The 21,654-nt window shown below is 34.9% G+C and overlaps 1 protein-coding gene across 5 annotated transcripts in view; it reads right to left on the reverse strand.

The window, feature by feature from the left end:
- Positions 1-223: 223 nt before the first annotated feature.
- Positions 224-21,654, reverse strand: part of REPS1 (RALBP1 associated Eps domain containing 1) — a 67,259-nt gene continuing 45,828 nt past the window's right edge. For 2 of the 5 annotated variants that reach the window (XM_086744233.1, XM_086744234.1), the window contains exons 10-20: positions 18,307-18,387; positions 15,065-15,152; positions 14,531-14,632; positions 12,262-12,334; positions 9,906-10,024; positions 9,091-9,155; positions 7,801-7,986; positions 6,262-6,357; positions 5,500-5,648; positions 4,776-4,881; positions 224-3,661 (exon numbers count right to left, since the gene is read on the reverse strand). In XM_086744233.1, coding sequence (XP_086600359.1) covers positions 3,593-3,661; positions 4,776-4,881; positions 5,500-5,648; positions 6,262-6,357; positions 7,801-7,986; positions 9,091-9,155; positions 9,906-10,024; positions 12,262-12,334; positions 14,531-14,632; positions 15,065-15,152; positions 18,307-18,387 — 1,134 coding nt within the window. In that variant the 3' untranslated portion in view covers positions 224-3,592. The remainder of the gene's footprint in view (positions 3,662-4,775; positions 4,882-5,499; positions 5,649-6,261; positions 6,358-7,800; positions 7,987-9,090; positions 9,156-9,905; positions 10,025-12,261; positions 12,335-14,530; positions 14,633-15,064; positions 15,153-18,306; positions 18,388-21,654) is intronic. The other 3 variants (XM_086744237.1, XM_086744235.1, XM_086744236.1) reach the window with 3 other exon arrangements.

Consider the following 21,654-nt stretch of genomic DNA (forward strand, 5'->3'; position numbering starts at 1 on the left):
ACTACATTCTACTGGAAACTGAGACGAAAATGAGTCAGGAGATAGTGATTTTTATTTTTTTTTCTTTTAGGAAAAAGTGATTCAGGTTAGGTAATCCGTAAAGTTGCATTAAGAGACAAACTGTGCATAGCTGAATCCAGGAAAATAACTCAACTTTCCCCTAAAGGTAGAGCCGAAAAACAGCACACCCCATCCATAAGGGACAGAGACATCTCACACAAGAAACAATGCTGCAGATTTATTTTCTTTTTAAGTTTTTATAACCTCAACTTTGTTTACCCCACATAAGACATTTCCAGTAATAAGAGATCCTCTAGTTTATGTACTATACAATTGCAAGTAAAATGAGGGGCATGTGAAGTACAAAAAATTGAAAATACTAGCTTACATTGGGTAGACTTAAAACACTGCTCAAAAAAGGTGGCTTTTCAGCTTTTTACCTTTGCAGTTTGGAAATCTTCTCTGCAGTCCAAAGGTAGGCAATGAATGAAGAAAAAAGCAACTCCAAAGCAGGTGGAATAAAGAAAGAGGCACATTAGTAGGAGAAACAAAGGAAATTCAAATCAAATGAGGAAAGACACACTCCTCCAATCCCAAAGTCCAAAGAAAAACATTTTGCAGGTGTTTCAGAAATGCATGCTGTCGTCCATCCATCCTAGTTGGGTACATGAATTACACTCCGTACTATTTAGTAGTCTGCATTGATACTTGCAATATAGAGAGCACATCTCTTGTATGGTACATAATTCCTTGCCCCAAAGAGCTTACAATCTAAGTTCATAAAAAAGAATGCATCTAGCTGCTGGATCAAGATCAAACAAACAGAGAAGATGGAAATAATTGTGTAAGGGATTAAAGTTAGGTTACATTACTAACTGAGGTAACTTCTGAACATCATTGGCAGTGATGTTCTTAAGACATAAGTAATTTTTCAGTTAGAAGCTCTTCTGATCCTGAAAAACTGGTTTAAAATGTACTGAATGAAGCATTAAAAGTAATCCACAAAAACTCTTAAAAATAGACTTGTTGGCAAGACACAAAAATGTTCAGATTGCCCAAGTTCTTCACTTGAGATGCTCATTGTCATTCTACTAGAAAGGCGTGGATGTTACAGAAACTCATACGTACATGTCACATTCGAATGTAAAAGGCTTTTAACACTTAAGCCTAAAATGTTAAACTCCGATTTAAAAATCCTGCGTCTATAAACATAGGTTTAATACTTAAATATTAATATGAAAATAATTCTATTTTTAAAATGTATTTTTAACTTTAAAATAAACTATGGACAAGACACAGATGGTTTCACATCAACATTCTCTAACTACAGTAAGTGACCCAACTTTTCCTACTTTTTAAAACACTGTTCTTGCTAGTTGGCAGTTACAGGAGAAGTGACTAGTCCATCATCTTTAAATTTATATTTTTAGTTTTGTTTTTGGGTTTTGGTTTGTGGTTTTTTTGTTTGTTGATTGTTTTTTTTTTTCCCCTTGCTTATATCAGTTTTTTTGAAGTGAAAGCCTTGCATTTTATCTACTAATTAGCAAGACTAATTAGTTGAAATTTAATTTATATGTAACTTCTGCGCCCATTTAGCTATCATTTCTTAATCCATTAACATGCAAATAGAAAGTATCTTCTTTTCATGCAACTATGACATTCATGTCTTTCATACCAGAGAATCTTGCTTTGGATTATATACATAAGCCATCTGCAATGCTTCCATGACATTTGAAAAAATGTTGGAATAGTTAGAGTAATAAAAATTTACCATAATTTTTGAATCTGCGTATGACAACCAAAAAGATAAATACTTCTTTTTCACCTTAACAAGCAGCATATCCAATGGAAAAATCTCACTTTAGCTATCCTTTTGTAAGGGAAACAGATGTTAAGAGAATTTCATTTAAGCACAGAAATGAAACAGAGTAAGGACTGCTAATAGGCGATCCATTTAGTTTTAATTTTGAAAGGTACTCTCAAGGAAATCAAACCAGAAATGAAGACTAAAGAACTACACATTTCTTTGACCCAAGTCAGTACCAGGCATTTTCTGTTTAGAAGTTACAACTATATTAAATTTGCTTATAGGAGGACACAAGAGGAGTATAGCCACAGATTACCAAGAGAATTTGATCACTTCTGACCAACAGCTAAAAAAAAAAATGAGGGAAGAAAATGATCAAGGGATTATGATAAACTGTTTCTTATACATGTCACAAATTTACAAAAAATTCACTGCAGATATGCAATAAAACCCTCCCCACTATTTGAATGAGTTTCAATTCCCAGGTAAAGATGAATCAACAAAATTAAAATATTGTGCTGTTTTATTGGTGTAAAAATCACACAATTGCTAGTTCTGATTCTGCAGAGATACATCCATGCAGTTAAACATCTATGATCCCACAGCCAGAAGAAGCCATTAAATAGAATATCTGCTGTTAGTCAGCAATTAATGCAAATTTACATATGAGATCAAAAGGTGTGTATCATACAATATACAACAAATCCTAATACAGTACATCAACCTGAATAGCAGGATACACTCAGGGAACTCTGTTAATAGTGAAGCCTGTCTATATGCCAGAGAAATAAGGCCTGGAAACAAGATGACAGAGAAGGTACCCCAGAATTCCTAAGAAGCAAAGTGTTCATTTTTTGTTTGTATTTTTAATTTTTTTTTTTTCTGGGAATTAGAAGTTCAGAGGTATTGACACATTACTTGACAATACAATTTGTTATAGTGAAGACTGGTGGATGTGATCTGTTATTAAAAGGTAATGTGTGAAACATGCAATTACATGTGGCGCTTAGGTAATGTGCAATATGTTGGGGATTTACACCCAACTCTCTTCACAAAAGGGAGGACTGAAAAAGGTCTGTTTGATAGACTACCAATTGTACCATAAATCTTTATATGCATGCGGCTGAATTAGGATCATGAATGGATAAAATGTGAACACCTGGCAATCTGTGGTTACATACTCTATAATGTATGCAACAGAAACACAAAAATCAAATCCAGTTGATATGGCAAACAGCCTGCAAGAACTCTGTCAACCTGAATAAGTTGGTTTATTGCAAAGAGGCAGGCTTTCTAAAATTGTGAACAACTTTCCAATTGTGAAAGGCAGCTTGGGAAGTAATATTGGCTGATGACAGATTACTATTTTTTTTTTTTATTTTCTGGCACAATAAAATAAATGCCACAGCAAAAGAAGAGTTTATGTGCTTAAAGTTTAAAGTAATTGATTAGCAATCCTCTTCTGCAAGATGTTTCAACGGGAAAAAAGAAACCACTAAAAAATTCCAGTTGGGAATTTTGGCGACAAACTCTGCAAACTGAAGTCCAAAGATCACGGATGCCACAGAAAGTAATGTGAGAGGCAGTGTCACATTCAAGGAAAGTTTTTTTTTCTCTGTACTGAAATTAAAATACTTAAATACAAAAGTGGACAAACTGACAAAACAGAACCACAACATTTAATGTAGAATACAGTGCACTGAGCTAGATGCATGGATCTTTAAATAGGCTTTGAAACCAATACCCCTTTCAAAATTAGTAAGTTCACAGTTAACGGCAGTAGGCTTAGAGGTGAGAGAAGGGACGAAGTTGTTCCAGTTGGACTTCCAGGGAGATTCTCTCTTCAAGAACATCCTACAAAAGAAAGATTTTCTACTGACTGTCCACAGAGAATGAATATTAAAAATTTTCTGTGATCAAAACTGGTGAATGTCAGCTTCAGTTTTGAGAACTAATGTCCAAGTCTTTTCTAGACTCTGGAGAACTCTTCCCATAATTGGAATAGTCAAGACAATTGGCTTGCTGGTAATTACTCATAAATGAAAAACAATAATTTGCTCAAAGGTGAAGCCATTTAGTATTTCTTCATTCTTTTCAAATCACTCAAAACCACAAAGTTGTAACCAGCTGCAAACCCAACTATAATATTTTAAACAAAAGTCTAAAATGTTACAGGGGTAAGTAAAAGCTCTCACCTCAGTTAAAGGATTTGAAACTTTTGAATTTTTTTTCCCCCAAGTTTTTCCTCTTACATGAATTTTACACAGCTTGACCATCACAAACAGTAACAAGTGAAATTCAGGCTTGCCAGTTTTTAAAATGGCCTATCTTCCAGTCTAGACAGTACCACATTAATTCATGTTTACATTTAATTTTTTTTTATTAACTTGACAATTAGACATCTTAAGGTAAGAAAGATGGCAAGAGAAAGATGTTGAGATAGTGCCTACAGATAAATCCAAATTCAATCATAGCTGACCTAGATAAACAGCTGACTATTGCTGTTCTTAAGCTGCAAGTTTTGTATTCCAGATATTTGTTTTAAAATATTTATAATTTTATTAAGACTAAGGTTTGCTTTTTCCTTAGAAAGCACACCACTTATCTACTCTTCTCACCATTACTTTTAAAGTATCTGATGACCACAACAGCTACCCTGAATTACTAGTACTAGTTAAAGATTTCTGCTCCTTTATTTTTAGTCTAGCTGAAAGAAAACAATACATGGTAAAGTGTGTTTTGTAGTAGTAAAAGCATTCTCTGGAATTTCACAAAGCTTGTCACAGTTCGGTATGTCCTACGATCTATAAAAACAACTAAACATTTTACATTAATATCCTTTACTACGTATATAATTGGTTTACAGAGATGCCTGTTACTGTGTCACTAACATTTTGCCCGCTCAGGCTCCTCTTGTAAACAGAGATTTTGGAATTACCTTTCTCATAAACAAAGATTCTGGAATTACCTTTAGTTGCTGCTGTAGTTCACTATTCAATCTGGCCAAAACAGTGTTGGTTTCCTTGTTACGTCTGATTGATGCCTGAATTGCCTTCTTGTCTTTCCCCACTGATCTGAGAATATATTAGAAGTATTGTAGTAAGTCATTTAATTGCTTAGCTGAGCATCTCATTTATAGATGTCCTTTCTAAATGACCCAAATCCTCTTTTCAAATTTTTAAAACTTGTTACACTTAGTTTTCCCTCTTCTGCCTGGCTTAACCTATTTTTTTTTTTTTTTTGCATGGAGGCCACATATACTTTGTTTCAAAGAAACAGCAAGAAGCACATTTTAAAAACTTGTCATAAAAAATTTTCTGAAGCCCCAACACACTGTACCACATTCATTTATCTCAAGGTGACTAGTTTACTGTCATGCTAGGATACAAAGATAACACATTTTGGACCCTTCATAGTGACCGTTATTTAAAAATCAAACACTACATCTTAATACTGCCACCATTTATTTCCAACATAATTGCAGAATTTAAGAGTTTACACTCCAAAATTCCAGATCTCTAAAAGGTCTCTCATCAGGATGATATTGTTTAAAAGCCAAAAATCTTTAAACTGTTAAATTAATCTAATTCAAACACATTGAAATTGTTTGCAACTCCTAGAACACAAAGTGTGTATTCTGTTTAAATGTAAACTTTCCAGTAACAGATGTATTTATACACTTCTTGGGTTACCTAGGAATAGATGGCTGTGAAGCAAGAACAGCAGCTATGACACCTGTTTTCTGTGTATGTTCCTCAGCTTCGGGTCTTAACTCATCTTCTGATTTTAATCTTCTGCGAATAGGCTTTGGTGGTGGAGCAAGTGGAGTAGTGCCTTTACTCTGAAGAGGAAAACAGGGCCTATTAATTCTTACAAACTACACTTTACTTGGATTACAACCTGTTAATTTGTTTGTGTTATATATTCTTAAAACCAGTTACCGAGCTAACTGGATTTACAACTCGCCAGGTATTTTCTGATGGACACCTAGCTGCATTCTCACACAGTCTAGAAAAAAAACTTCAGTACTAAATCCTACCCCCAGTGAAACATGAGTAAGTTGTTACACGCTGACAAAGAATTGTGCAAGCAGAAACACTAGGGTACAACTGACAATTGCAAATACGTAACATCTCAGAGCATACTTTCCCCTCCAGTAATTATGTGTCTGTAAGAAAAAAAGCTACTGTTAACTAAGTTCTGCACTAAAAGTTTTGCTCTGTTTCAAAAATTTGAACACTTACAAGGATCTTAATTTTCTGCTATCTTGAGAATAAAGCTGATATGAACATCTGATGCAAAAATTCACCATACATGTGCCTATTTCAAGCACATATTGGACCTAAAAAAACTAGGTTCAAGTAGAGGTGTATAAAGTTACTGTTGCAAATTAACACAGCTGTATAACTTCATATACATCAGACAACTGCATTCTCCAAGTGTATTTTGCATACCGCACTAGTGGGGACATTAGCAGGTGCTTTGTCTTCAACTCTTCCATCTGCTTTGGCAACTCTAAGAGAACTTGCAGAATCGGAGGGCTTTTCAACCTAAGGGGATATAAATTGTATTTAGAAAACTACTTCTTGACAAATATTTAATTTGGCAACAGACCGAGTAAGTAGAAGTATGCTGTATTTCTGATACATGAATATAGTTAAAACCTAAAATTCCCATTCAAGTCTTTAGAAGCACAGGCTGGAATACAACAATACCTGCTTTGGAGCAAAACCACCTAAAACTATCTTGGACACAAACACTGTTTTGGCCTGGAAGCAGCTTAAAGAAGAGGCACATAGCAAAAAGCTGTACTTCCAGAATCAATAACCAGACTTGTCTTTTGATACAGAAATTAAGATTTGATACAGAATCTAGAATCACTACAAAAAAAAGACAAAACAATTACTTGAAAGTACTCTGCTCTCAAGCACTGTACTCTGGATGTTGGAAGACCTTTCAATAAAGTCAAATCCCCAACATTACGATGCGCTGTATATTATAAAAGAGGCTGTAGCCTGATGATAAAACTGCTACAGCTGTTTCTGCTATGACATTACCACCATTATCTATTTGTTACTGCCAAAAGTTAATCCCTCCAATGGAACACAATCCCCATCCACCTCAGTGCAAAACAATCAACAAGTTTAACTTGAAGCAGATTTCAGTGGCACCTTAAGCTAACATAGCTGATTTTGCAGTGAGGTATGTAGAGAATGCTCAAGCGGTTCTGTATCATTGACTTTCCTGAATAAGGAAGCAAGAACATGCTGCTACTGAACTTTAAAGCACCACAGGTACTTTTGCAACTGAGGATGCAGAAGTGTCCCAGAGAATTTACAATCTGGATGAAGGCTACAAATTATGAAAGGAAAGCACGGAATAATTCATGTAATAGCAGTAAGCTATTATGACATGAATACGAATAAACCCTGAGGCTTCCAAACTTTTACATGCTATGTTTGTAGTAGGAAACAAGGTTTTGCAAACATCTCTATTACAGAAAGATGCCAGAGCTCTATTCACTTTAGCTGTCTGTTTAATGGCTTTGAACAAAACCAGATTACAAGTGTTTTAGTAGATGTTTATGATGCTTGACAGTCATCTCATTTACTAAGACAGACTACTTTAAAACTTACCAGTAAGTCATTTGAAAGGCTGGCAAGAATGAGCAGAAGAGAAGTTTTGCCTGTGCTAAGTCTTAAATGCACCAACACAATTATATTTGTGCATATATATGCTAAGTAGGACAAAATTTTTAAAATTACAATCAAGAATTGGTAAGAACATAATTTCTTCCGCCTAGGTGTTCGGCAGTTATTAAGTAAGTGTAGCAATGTCTAATGTAATTGCTTTCTAGCAATTGATTGGGACACCATAAGAAAAAAAACCAGAGTCCAAACAGCAGAAATGCGTTTTAACAGAGTCTCTGTCTCTTAGTCTCTTACCTCTGTTGGTGGTACCAAGAAATTGACAAGATCTTCACTTCTGCTCACCTGCAACACTTCTGAGTGTGTTTCAATTTCATCTTCTTCCTCTTTGTTTACACCTGAAACAGCAAATGCCTCAAACTGGCTGAAGTCTGCAAAATTTGGCTGTTCTGGTATTTGTTGAGGTGAGGTACTGGTATGACCTATTAGGCCTTCAGCATCTACTGGGCGATGCACATGTGGACCTGCACCCTGCAATAAAATAACAAAAATATTTAGTAACATTGTTGTTAACATTGTGTTGTGACAGAACGTTAAAGATTATTCGCCCTCTTAGTGGATAAAAATTTATGTCCTGTCAGTAGGACAAAGCACATCTCATCCAAGACACAAACAGACCGACCACTCTGTGTTTATAAAAATAGAGAAATATTTAAGAGAAAAGGAAGTTCAATCAGATGTGCTATTATCCAGAGAACGAGACCAAAGATAGATGCACCGTAGAACTATCTACACTCACTGGACAGTAGATGTTTCTGCTGCAACACAGTCCAGATTGGCTCTTGCCAGATTCAATATGGATTTTTAGTCTAGCTCCATAGGGAAACATGCTTATGCGACCACACATGCAATTTGCCTGTCATTGCACCCTCTTTCCTTGCAGAGGATTTCTGGATCCACTGACTGGCTTCTGTTGCTGGTGACTCAGACTCTAACAAGTAGCTGCTGCTGCAGAACAAATGAAAAGCAATTTTATCTGTCCCATGTTAGATCTGCGCAGCAATTGAAGGACTCAGCTGTCTAAGACAAAAATAACCCCACTTTTCCAGGATTTGTTTTCTACCAAATCAACTAACTGAACTTATTCAACACCAGGACTGCAAAGATCATCAAGTCTATGATAAAGGAAGAAGTGGGATCACTCCTTTTGGGAGCAGGCACATTTTGTAAAACTCCACCCTGTGCCAGATACAGATGGAAGACAAACACTTATTTTGCAAAACTTTGAAAGATTGCTCTCACAGTCAGTGTTATAGCCTACTAGCCTACTAACTATACAGGGACAGGTTAAGAAATGTGAAAATAACTTTCCACGCTTTCCTACAACTCAAGAGCTCCACAGCTACTCATTCTTCCTCAATCTCTACTTTAATCTCTTCCTATGGTTCCATTAGAATACATTATTTTTTTTACAGGAAAGGTGAACATTTGGCTACCGTCTAGGTTTTGCAATCATTCACATCCTGGTGGTTTCAAAAAATACCAAGTAATATTACTCATTTTAGAGATAGGTTAAAAGTCAGAGTTAGATAAAAATGATGCACAAAGAGTACAATTTTTCAAAAGCAACATCACCTGTGAAGGCTGTGGTCTTGGAGGCACTGCAGGGGGATAGGCAACAACTCCAGCCTGTTGCTGTCCTGTAAAAAAGGCATTGTGTTTGGCCAAACTGTTACTCTTCACATTATAGTGCTGTCTGATTTTTTGACTTGTCAACATGAAGAAATCCTGCATCTTGCCTACACGTTAACATGTCATGTTGATGACCACAACTGTAATATCATCTCCTTTCAAATTTGCAAACAGACAAAACAAGGAATCAGAATATGGATCTTGCCCTTTGTTCCAGCTTGAAGTACAGACATCATACTTTTCTGATATTACTCTTTCTTTTCTTTTACCCTCATTACACATTAACATTTTCCCGTACTTTGTGATCCTGAACTGAAAAGTACTGACCAGACAGAAGTACAATAAAAACCCTTAAGCAGAGCATCAGAAGTGACCTTTAATAATTTCCTCTGAAGTGAAATACTTAACATCCATCTTCAATACACCTGGTACCAAAAGAACTCCTCTTGAAAATTCATTGGCGGATGCAATTCACTGCATGTGAGTTCACTACCAAAACCTTATTTACTGACTTTGCTTCCCACATTCACTGAAAGGACTGCAACGCTAGTACTCAGAATTCACTTCTAAGTTATCTGTTTAAGCAAAGTGGAATACAAATTTTAATACAAACAGGAAGAGTGACAGCATTTGCAGCTTTTCATTCAGAAGTAGTGTTTTAAAAACGCTCTAAATCTTTCTTCAGAGGAAAAAAAATGTCTGCTTCAGGAATCTATGTGCTTAAAAAATAATATACACTAGGAACATAGTATATCTACCTGGGGTAACTGAAAAGGATCTGTTCATATCTAAAGACGATGATCGAGAATGAGAAGGATGAGGCCTTGGAGGAGGTGGCGGCGGCGCAGTGTTATCTGGAGATGTTCCTGAATGTGATCTGAAAAATATATAAGCTTTTGTAGCTATTTTAGGCAGCTACAACAGAACTAAGATTCAAAATATCTTCAGAGTATACAATTAAAAAATAAAGTCTGACAGATGGACAAGAGCCTAATTGCCATTGATTTTGAAGATTGCAAAATCAGCTTTAAAACTTCTAGCATTCTTTAATTTTACAATTGCTTCTATATTTCTATTTACTTAAATCTCCGTTATCCACATTATGACAAGTAATTTATCTTTGGGAAACCAATAGGTTGATACACATCCCAAGTGATGATAGCTCAGGAACACAGAATCCTAAATACAGTAATTCCATCCAGACAGTAGTCACTATCATTTGCAAAGTACCGAAGACGTAGTCAACATCCTGATTAGGTTTTAAATGGGTTAAGTTAACGTCACTGAAAAAGAATATTAAGTTTCTGTTGGACCTGTCTCGAGGTATATAAGGCTTAAGGATAAAGCTCAGAGTACAAGTGCTATTTAATTCTCTTCCTGAAATTTTCCAAATCTCTATAATCTGTAGCATCTTCAGAAGTTTTAACTCATTCTTAGGTAGGGTCACCATCTAGTGGATAGCTGTTGTAAGTTCATCAAGCACACATGCAAAAAGGATAGAAGGATGAAGTACTGCACTTAGTGTCGTTAAAGTGGGATTTACTGTATACAGAATTTTTGTACAGCTTCCATTTAAAAACAGCTTGCAGAAACTTCCTAACTAGTCCAATTTGAGTAAGAGAGATTTACTGAATCACTGACATAAAAACGGCTACTCTTTTCTTCAACTAATAAAGGATAGAATCTTTTCTATAAATGACTTCTGTAACATTCTTCAATAACTATCATAAGATATAAAACTAGGAGAGGTAAGAGGTACCTAAGTTTCACAGAAAACCTGAAATTCCTGAATCTGTAAGTGCAAGCAGAAAATTGAGTTATTGCAAATCTGCTTCCTTAATATCCTCTCCAGGACAATGCTTCTGTAACACAGTGTAACCCTCCCGCTGACGAAATACAAACCTAATTACATTGACTCCTAGGGTCATCTGTCTAGCTACTCTAGTATAAATGGCAGAAGTATGATTAAAAAAAGGAAGAAAGTGGTTTAAGTACACTTCTGGAGTATCATTATCTGACATGGTCTTGTCAGTTTTTGCTTTTTGAAAATACAAAAAGTACTCTGGACTATTTGTAGGGTGAAGGATAATGTCATCTCTATAGATAAAGTTGCAATTGGTAGAAGAGACATCAGTGGAAGGAAGAGAAGTTTCCTAGGTGGACACTGCCAGAATTGCCAGATCTGGACAGAAGCTACCCGTGCCATAAAGTGACAACTCAGAAAGCTTCACTCATGTACACAAGTTCAGCAAGAGAACCCAGCCCAAAATCAGAGATTAAAAGAGTATGCTGAAACCATCAAGTTGATAGTGCAAAAACATACTTAGAAGCAGGACAGACCATCAGATTTGCAAGTAACAATGGAGGAAAAGTTTTCAAGCTGCTGTACCAAAAGGCAATTGCAAATCTTTCTCTGCTATTGAAGTCAACCTAATTACTTCTGTTTTGAAACTTACCTCTAGAAACCGATTGTAAGATGGGTTAATGGCATAGATGGTTTTTAATCCTACTCAGGCAGATTTAATGGGAACAATTAGCACCAGCTACAGCACATTCTATTATGTCAAATGATGCAGTTGTTGCATAGCTTCCTCCAGTCCCTTAATTTATGTTGGGCCTATGATTGCCCTTCATTTTATAAAAGCCCACTGTTAAAAGACTGAGTTACTGCTGTGATTTTTCTAATTTATGGTTTATTATTCTTTTATGCTACAAAGTCACAAGGTCCTTCTCCATTAATGCCTAATGGATATTTTTAAAAACAATCAAAAAACTGGTTTCAAGTAACATCATGATCTCCTATGCATACATTCCCTTGTGTTAAAGGAGGAAGTTTTTAATCAAGATTTCTGACCAGATGTGGAGTTTCATTTAATTGGCCAATCCCAAACAACTTTTTGGATATTATTTTTTAAATTTTCACTTTACACATGAACAGGAACAGCATACATTGCTAATATATTGAAAACAGACTGCCTCTAGATTCCCTAGTATTAAAAATCTCTTCTTTAGTCATCATTTTACAAGGTAGTTAGTTGTCCAACAACTAGAAGCTCAGAACAGGCTTCTTTAAACACTGCTTATTTATTTTTTTTCAGTTGCTACTTTACTCACCTTTGCCGCGCTACAGTGCTTCCAATTTGCTCTGGATCTGAAGTATAGGAGTCTGAACTGCTATAACCATCTGCTGGCAAGAGAAAGTACAGAGTTTCATATTTGTTTTGCACCGTTAATATACCCCAAGAGATTCAGGTAATATATAATTCCAGATATCCCTTTTTTAAAATTATTTTTTTTTAAAAGGTTTATGTCCTTTTTAAAAAGGTTTATATCCTCTCTCCTTTGTTCCAAATCACACAGCTTCCATAGAAAGATAATCGTGCAGTGCCTATGCCTACTGACTTAACTCACACAATGGTAAAGTTTGTTCCAACTTCCTAGCTTAGGTCTGAGCTGCTATTTACAAATTCGTAACTTTTAAGCTGAATTACTGCTGATGTAAAGCATGGAAAACAAAGACAAAATACTAATTTCTCAAGCATCAAGATGATCCTTATAAATCTCCATTGGTTTTCAGTTCAAATACTATTTTAATATGTTGATCCATGAACAGTAGGCTATAAGTAGTGAAATAATTAACCTGCATCTAAATGTTGATCAATAAAACACAACAAAATCTGTACTCTTCTGTACAATGCAGAAAAAAGCATGTAAACCTAGGAAAAAAGTATTCTAGAAGAAGCATTTTTAAGAATATCCATTTATGAAACAACATCTTCAAAACAGTGATACATAAAAAAACTCAAAAATACTGAGAAAAACTTGCTTAATTTAAGATTGAGACTCCCTGTTCTCAAATGAACTCTGGCACAGCTAAACAAAATCAAGCTACTAAACCAAACACTGAAAAAGCAGTCCAGCCGAATAACTCAAGGAAGTACATTATAGACATTGCCACTGATTTAGCTTAGAAGGTGCTCAGATACACTGTTAAAGCATGACACTAAAGTACATGAAGCAGTGTAATTACCAAGATGGTAAGGCTGTAAAAAAAAAAAAATCCTGTTAGATTTACAGTGGATTTTTAAGCATCAGAAATTTATTTTCTAGAGTTCGCTTGTATTAAATGATTTCTTCAGAATTCACTTGAAAGGTTTTTAACTATTGAAATTACTTACAATATTGACCAAAGCCACTTCTTCAGAAAACGGATGGGCATCCCATGATAACTACAGTTTGAGGTACTACAGGTTGGCTTTATGTTAGACTGCAATAAGGTTTGTTTTATTTTACTACATTCTTCCTCTGAGAGAATACTTTTTGGTATAACTACAGTTACAGGACCTTTATCAAAGGTTAAGCTATACTTGGATAAGGAGAAAGGAGTACAGAAGGGCCCTCAGAATTTAGATCCTGAGTTCAGTAGTAGCTTCCCCACTAAAAGACCATGTTTGTTCATTCTTCTGCATCAGAAGATTAGCCAGAGAAAACAGAGCTCTGCTTGAAAAGAAAAAGAAAGAGGCTCAAGACATCACTCAGAAGGAAGAGTGCCACTGAAACAGAATTCATGAGGAAAACAAAACATTGCAAAAAGGCACCTTCTAAACTACGCCTGTATTACAAATCAACCAAAATACTTCCATCTTAATACTGCACAGCAAAGGACTCAAAGTAATGAATTCTTCAAACTTTATTTTTACTGAAGAAAAGCTCCCAAGCTTTTAGAAAACAAAACAAACAAATCTCAGAAACAGACTCCAGAGATTCATTCAGGCTACTTATAATCTCAGACCTCTCTCAATATTAGGCAAGTAGACCAATCAAACCAAAATAACGCAAAATGTTTTAGACACAGGAGATACTGAAAATAAAAAAGGCTATTAGGAGTAAACAAACACTTGAAAGGTTGTACTTAAAAAAAAAAAAAAACAAAACTTATAGATATCTATTGCATTTTCTTAATAGCTAAACCAGATGAGAAGTGTCTGAAAATTCTGTGGTCAGCAGGTTTTCACTCTTCAAAAAATATGTTGTTACATGGTTCTGAGGAAGCTGAATCAAATGCTACTTAATCAATTCCACTTTCCATACATTTCAATTTCCTCATACTAAGAATAAAAGAGAAAATAGGAAGATAGAAGAGAGCTGACGAAATTGAACATTTTTGAACACATATTGCAAGAAAATGTCTCTAGTGACATCAGTAGAACCTAATTACTATTTCTAATATATAACTCATATTAGAAATGTTTCTATTCTTAGGATAAGTTTATCTCATTTTAGAGCTGCTGCTATCTAGCAAGTTTTTATTAACTGAAGGATATATCAGACCTACATTTTGCATAATGTAAAAAATGAGATCAGAAAGTACTTTGATACTTACTAACTGTATTTCCAGGTGTAAATTTGACAGATGAACTCATTTTGTTTTCTTCGGGGAGATCAGGTGGTTTCACAAGTAGTGGGCTAGTAGGGTTAGCATGATCTAGATGGAAAAACAAGCCTAATAAACAAATGTATTTAAACTAGTCTTTACTTCTGATTCCAAAGTTTTACACTAGTTTTCTGCCCTGATCTGAAGTGCTGCACTCAAGACTAAAATTGTTGTATTTTACCATGTTTGGTGTATGAGTTATTTTAACTTTGAAATTTTATATTGTGGTAGTGTTATTCCTATTTCTTAGTGTAAAGAATTGAGAATCTTTAGTTATATACAAGGCTAAGGAAATTCTAAGGAAATATGTTGTGGATACTGGTTTATTCTACATTCTTAACTCAAGAAAATCTCATTCATTATGCTGGTTACAACTCCAGATATATTCATCTAAGGAGAAGAAAAGATGACAGCATGTTTAAGGAAGCAAAGCCAACTCTAATTTTACAAAACTTTCCTCATTAGCAAGAGAAAATATCCTACCACTTCCAGTCCTTTTAAGCTCCATTTCCTGCATGTGGATTTTGCTTGGAGTCATTCTTATGGGAACTGGATGCACAATTGCAGTGTCCTGTGGAGTACATAACAGTTAAGTGATGTTAATCTAGTTTTAAATTGTTCTACTAAGAGTCCCTGACACCATGTAAAATGCCATTTCTAAACAAAATTTCATAAATTTAATTTTTTTACACAGTTCCTGGGAATTGAACGTACCCATAAAAACAAAGATCTACAAGCTGAAGTTTCTCTAACAATTCATAAGGTGTAACCTAGCATACTACTTTAAAAGGGCACTAGAAATGTCTCTAAATTACTATGTTGTTAATAGGACCTGAATTTTACCAGCTTCCCACCATTTTCGGCATACCAGACCTCTGTTACTTCAAGTGTATCTCAAAAAAAAAAAAAAAAAAACCAAAAAAAACCCCACAAAAAACCCACACACAAAAAAAACAACAACAAAAAACCCAACAAACCAACCCAAAACTTCAAAATCTTATTCCTCGGGTTTACTTATGACACCTCAGAAAGTTACGGTCTCTTTAAATAGTACGGGTAATTATACATAAAATAGGTATTTTGTAGTAGTTTAAGACAAATAGTTTCAAGAGTCTTTAAAAGAGCAAAATATTCGAAAACGCAGTATAATAAACCCTATGGAATATAACTGTAGATAGGTGTTGACTTTATACTTGGGCATTTTCTTTGTAGTTCAGACAAGGGACTAAACTTTAATGTACATTATAGACAGTCCTTCCCATTTGGTTTGGGGACTGAATGTAGATAGCCTAAAAAATTCAAAAAACTTTTATGCTTGTTCACAAGTAACCTAAAAATATGGACATAGATGTTTGAGGATTTTTTTACTGTCATCTATATTCAGAATATATGAATGAGTGGGACAATGACAGCACAGAAAAAATTCTCAGATTATATTCTGTCCCTAGAAACAAGAAGTTCCAAAGCTACCCTTATATCAGAAATACAATCTGCTCTGACTGTTTAAGTAGATCAATTTCACCAAGCATAATACATTTACATTAGTATTTTCTAAAAACTGTTCAGACTGACTTGCACTACTCTTGTTGCAAATATAAGCTTTAAAGAACACGTTCTAGTCACAGCTCAAAAACTCCTGTCACACCAGGCTTTTAAGAATAGTTATCACTTCAAAATATGTTGTGCTTCCCCCCCCCCGCCCCGCATAATGAGATTATCATGCAAAGAACACTCTTGCTGTAGCTACTCCAGTCCTCTACTGTAATCTTATGTGCAGCTACTACAAAAATCATGTCTTAGTTAAATGGATTTTTATATGACATGGTAATTAAGAGGAGTCTAATTTTACACAAAACAACTTAACATGTTACCAACTTTCACTTACAGTAAGCAAATTATATTCCTATATTGGGGAAAGAATGTACTGTTTTCCTCTTTCCACTTATCTTTACCTCCAAAGTAGCTACTTTTCCAACAAAAAGAGAAAATAACTGGTCCATGAATTTACTAGTTAGTTAGTTATTAACAACGGCTTGAGAAAGTCAATTCTCTCCTTTGGGAAAGCAGTAGCTGTTCAATAAATCAGTCCTATGCGTCATCGTTGAGACTGCTAAAATAAGAAGTCTGCACACTGCCACTGAAAATTTGCTGTCATTTGTTCTTATTTTAATGTAAAAAATAAAGACTCTGAAGTATCTACTCCCAAAGTCCGTTACCTTAGCAAGCAAAGATGCTCATCATTCTTTAAATTTTTCTCAACTACAAGCATTGTAAGAAAATTACTCAGGAATGCCACCTGCCAGTATATTTTTTGTATTTCTATTGAATTTCTGTTTACACATACATGCATACACACACACACATATTGCTATATATGAGTTTTCTGTATACCACTGTTCTACTTCTTAGATTATCAACATACGGGAAAAAATTTCAAACTTCTGATTTCTGTCATTCACTAGTTATTTGTAAAAATAAATTACTATCTTATTGTGGAAACAAGACAGTGATAGCTCTTTACTGTCAAGCAATTATACACAGTATGAAACAACTACAAACTTATTTCCATCATGTTTACTTCATTAAAACATAAAAATATAGTACATTTAAACCAAAAAACCCATCTGAGATGAAAAAGGGTCGGTTTTCACTGATATATGACATTTTCATTCATTTTGAACGCTTACTGAGGGCAATTCTGAGCACAGAGAACAGTGCAGTTTGAATTCCAGCTTCCAGCATCTAGAAACGCTATTTCCACATAAATGTCAGTGTTAACTCTGAGTGGAATAGTGATGTATTTAAAATATATGTATATTTATGTATTGTACCTTTTCAGAAGTGACCTGTTTAATACTGAAAGCAGTTAAACACATTACGTAGCCCTATTATATTTTGTTATATAATCAAATGGACAGTAACATTGTAATTAATTAAATTAAAATGAACACCAACAGTAGTAATTAAATCTATAAGAAAAGCAGAATGAAAGCAGCAGCTAAATACTGAAATATTTTTAATGCATTTCAGAACTGCTTCAATGTCACATGCTGCAAAGTTTAAAACCAGCAGAACTTGAAAGACTACAGTGCATTTCTGGCTCCCAAACTCACGAAGATATTTAAATGTAATCCTTCAGAGCACTCCTCACCGAGGAAAGCATTAGAACAGTGCAGGTTTAGCTGGAGAAGTACTAAAAGCCTTATTAATAAACGTAGCTTGGTAAAAACATTAGGAGTATGAAATACCACAGCCATTAAAGATCAGTAGTTTTTTCAGTGAAATTGGCATTGTCAACTCCTAAGAGTTTGTGCAAATCAAGCTCTGCAACTTTAAGAAAAACAAAAAACAAAAAAACCCCAGCAAAACAACATTGAAGACAAAATCTAAACCAGGACTGCTTTAACACTGTGAGGGACCCTTGTGTTAACTTACAAATATTTTCCAAAACCCATTTTGTTTAAATACTTTGTGTAATACATGGTTTGACAGCAGTGTTGTATTACATCAAAATCAAGGGAAAAAAGCATCCCCTTGCACTCAGATCTTAAACATGAGCAGTACTAGAAAATTTAAATTCCTAAAATAAGAAAAAAATTTAAGAAGCCTGCCACCATTCCCCAAAAAGTAGTCCATGGAATCATGCAAAACAGCTAAATACAATGAATGGAAATTCAGTGTTAATAAAATTAATTTCAAACAAGCAAGCTAAGTGATTGACTTACAGGATCAGCTGGTGCAATGTTAGAATCAAATTGGGTCAGAGTTTGTGAGCTTGAAGAGCGTTCGCTAAATGTCTCCCACTGCTGAACAGACAGAGGAGAGAAGTCAGCATGATGAGGAAGATGGGAGTAAAAGATCACTGAGGAGATTTAGCATAGTAGTTCGGAGGTTGCACTGGGAAGTGCTATATTTGCACTGGACAGCAGTTGACTTGGAAAGCACACTAATACACATTAAGTATTTCTATTTCAGTCTGAGATTGTTGTGCAACCAAGTTTGTTATCTGTCAATATTAATATTTACATTCACATTTCATAATGAAGATACAGGTGCACAGTCAACACAGAAGTACCTTCTGAGTTCATATTTGCCAATGAAAATCATACAAGTAAAACCACTGGTTAAGCCATTCAAATACTGTAAAGATAAGATCAGTGCCACATGTTGTGTGTATTCGTAATTGCAAAAGCCACAGAAGGGTTTTAGCAGGAAACTGCTAAGTTTCAAACATTATTTAGTAAATGCCAATTTTCTTAAAAAATCCCAGACAAATGAACACTGAGTAGAGTACTCCAATTACTCCAATTCAGCTTGCCAGTGCAACCTCTGAGAAGTGATTCTATGCTGTAAAAGAGTATTTTTACAAGTCTAAATCATTGAAAAGGCAAAGAATTAAATTCAAACATACTGTTGATTGCTAAAAGCAAATAAGTCAATCTCTAAACAATTTTTTAAGATATAAGCATGCTGTATCAATACATGGTTGTCAAGAGTCCTCATGCTTAGTAAGTCAAGCTACAGCCACAACTGGATCAACAAAGTACCAAAGTACATAAAATTAGTCTGTGATCCAGAAATCAGATTACAAATCACAACAGCAATGCTAAACTTGTTATTTTACCAAAATGTAACAAGTAAATATTAATCAAATTTAAAATACTACAGCAAAAATAACAAATACAAAATTTTTAGTGCTGAGAAAATTTGACAAAAATTGTGTCAATGGGACAATTCTTGTCCCATCTCTATAGCAAATAAACGTAAATGATTCGAGAAGATACAGGACAAACTATATGGTGCTAGTCAACCCAATCTCATGTGCTCGCTCCTCTACACCGAACTATATTTGGTGAATGCCTTTTATGTGAACCTAGTCTAAACCAATTATTTCAGAGATAACTCTTTATGGAAATTCCTAACTAACTATTTTCAATCAGCTGAAATTAAGTTCAGAAAAAGATCAACTAAATTTGTAACTGCTTTTCCTCTGAAGCCAAACTGCAGGACACTTATTACTTGTCCTCAGGCTCCCTAGCTGGGCACAAACACTCACAAATACCTCCTGACTGCTCTGGGGAATATGCTGTTTGTGCTCCATCCTGAAATACTACCAGAAGCTAGTTACTGCTAATTCCCTGATTGATAGAAAGCTACGTAAAGATCTACTGGACCACATCTCAAACTCTGTGCAAGGCTTAAAAGCACTGAGAATATGACTGATTAGCTAGAATAAAACTCCTGCTAGCTGAAAACGCTTGTCTTCTAGACTTGCAAAAATATTTCAAAAATACTTTCAAAAGGTTAATTACTAAAAACTAACACTCACACCAACCTGAACCATTACTAAAAGAATAACAAAACATTTGAAACAAGATGTAACAGTTGTGAACTCAAAAGCAAATCTCCACATCTGTGTGTCAAGGCTAGTATAACCATATTACACTAGGCTGCTTTCAGCAAAAAATTAACAGATCTTTTTTTTTTTTAAGCTCTCAGAACTAAGTGCTCAGCCTTGAGATCAGACGGAAAAGATGTCTGAAGTGAGAAAGAAGTGATGAGTGAAGAGATGAGAATGTGAAGCATATAATATCCAGAGTTAGGTGGATTTTCATGGTGACCTTGAGACTGATGCCTTGGTCCATACTTGTGAGCTTACTGCAGCAGCCTGGTAACTGGAGTCTAAAAATCACCCATGAGCTAGAACAAACTGAGTAACCAACAGTTTTGAAACTAAATGGAATGAAACTGCCTGGAAAGGCAGATAATCCCAAGATACATAGCTTTTTCAAGCAGTTCACTTGTTGATGACAGTTACAAGAGGTTTAAAAAGGAAACAGTTAGACTGGTGCCTGCAGTAATACCAGAAATTTTTTCACGGCATGAAAACTTTGAGGACTTTGACCTGACTGAGACTTTCTGCTGACAAGAAAATGCTGAGGAGCAAGAAGCATGCATAGAAATATAGCTGAAAAATCAGAAATTCCTCTGTGCTAGAAAAAAAAAAAATCTCATAACATTTATTAAGTATTCAACTCTTATTTTAGTATAGTTAGTATTGGTAGTATATTTAGTAAGAGAACTTTTCCAAATCTCTTAAAGTTTTAATAGATTTTCAGAAAGGAAATGCCACATTATCTATCTGAATGGACAAAAGTCAGTTTTGTAAGACAAGATTTTGTCTGATAAAGAATTGACATTACTTTGTTCCACTAGTGTAATTATACTATTAAATTGGTTTGAGTTGCATTGCACGCTGAAGAAATATGTTCAATTATGATGCAGCTTACCAAGTGATTAGCTTATTAAATCTTTATTGCAAACATGAGGGAATATATCAATGCAAATTTTAATACATCTGCAGACATCTACAATTTTTCAGCAACAAATGAATAACTGCTCACTTCCCTCCTAAAACATAGCTTCCTACCAGCAGTCTAAGAGTCACTCCGTCAAACAGAACAACTAAGAGCTATAAAATAATTTTCTACATTTTTTATTTGGCGAAGACATCATTGTGAGGCTAGCATTTGCCCTTAAAAAGAACAGTAGACTTTACAAAGTCCTTCCTCCTGAGAGACTGTTGTGGTTTTGTTTAGTGAGGGGGGGGCCTAAGGTGGTAGAGTTTCCTCTGCTCCTAACTTCAATCCTAAAAATTCTCTTATTGTCTGTTTCATACTGAATCTCCTTTGGTTTGTCTAAATATTCGACTACCAATCTTTTATTTACTTGAAGTCTAACAAAGACAGAAGAAAGCCACAAAAAGCTCCTTCAATAAAAGCAAGTAAGATAGTACTCAGCTATTGATAGAACGATCTTAGATGTTGAAACAAGTTTTAGATTCTTCTTCAGAGTCTCAGATTATTAAACAAAAAGAGTTTTCATAAATAATTTAAATACTTTTCCCTTCCCCCCTGCCTTGTAATGAAAAATAAGCCTACATCATCTTTGTAGTATGGTTGCAGTCCAGAACTCATTTGAGTCTCTGAAGTAGCTTTTAGAATAAAACATTAGTTTATTCTAAGTCACAAAGGCAAAAACATAGCAACAATCCTGTACAGACTTGTAAAATA

This window comes from Chlamydotis macqueenii, chromosome 3 (genome assembly GCF_036417535.1).
Source record: "Chlamydotis macqueenii isolate bChlMac1 chromosome 3, bChlMac1.mat, whole genome shotgun sequence".
NCBI lineage: Eukaryota > Metazoa > Chordata > Aves > Otidiformes > Otididae > Chlamydotis > Chlamydotis macqueenii.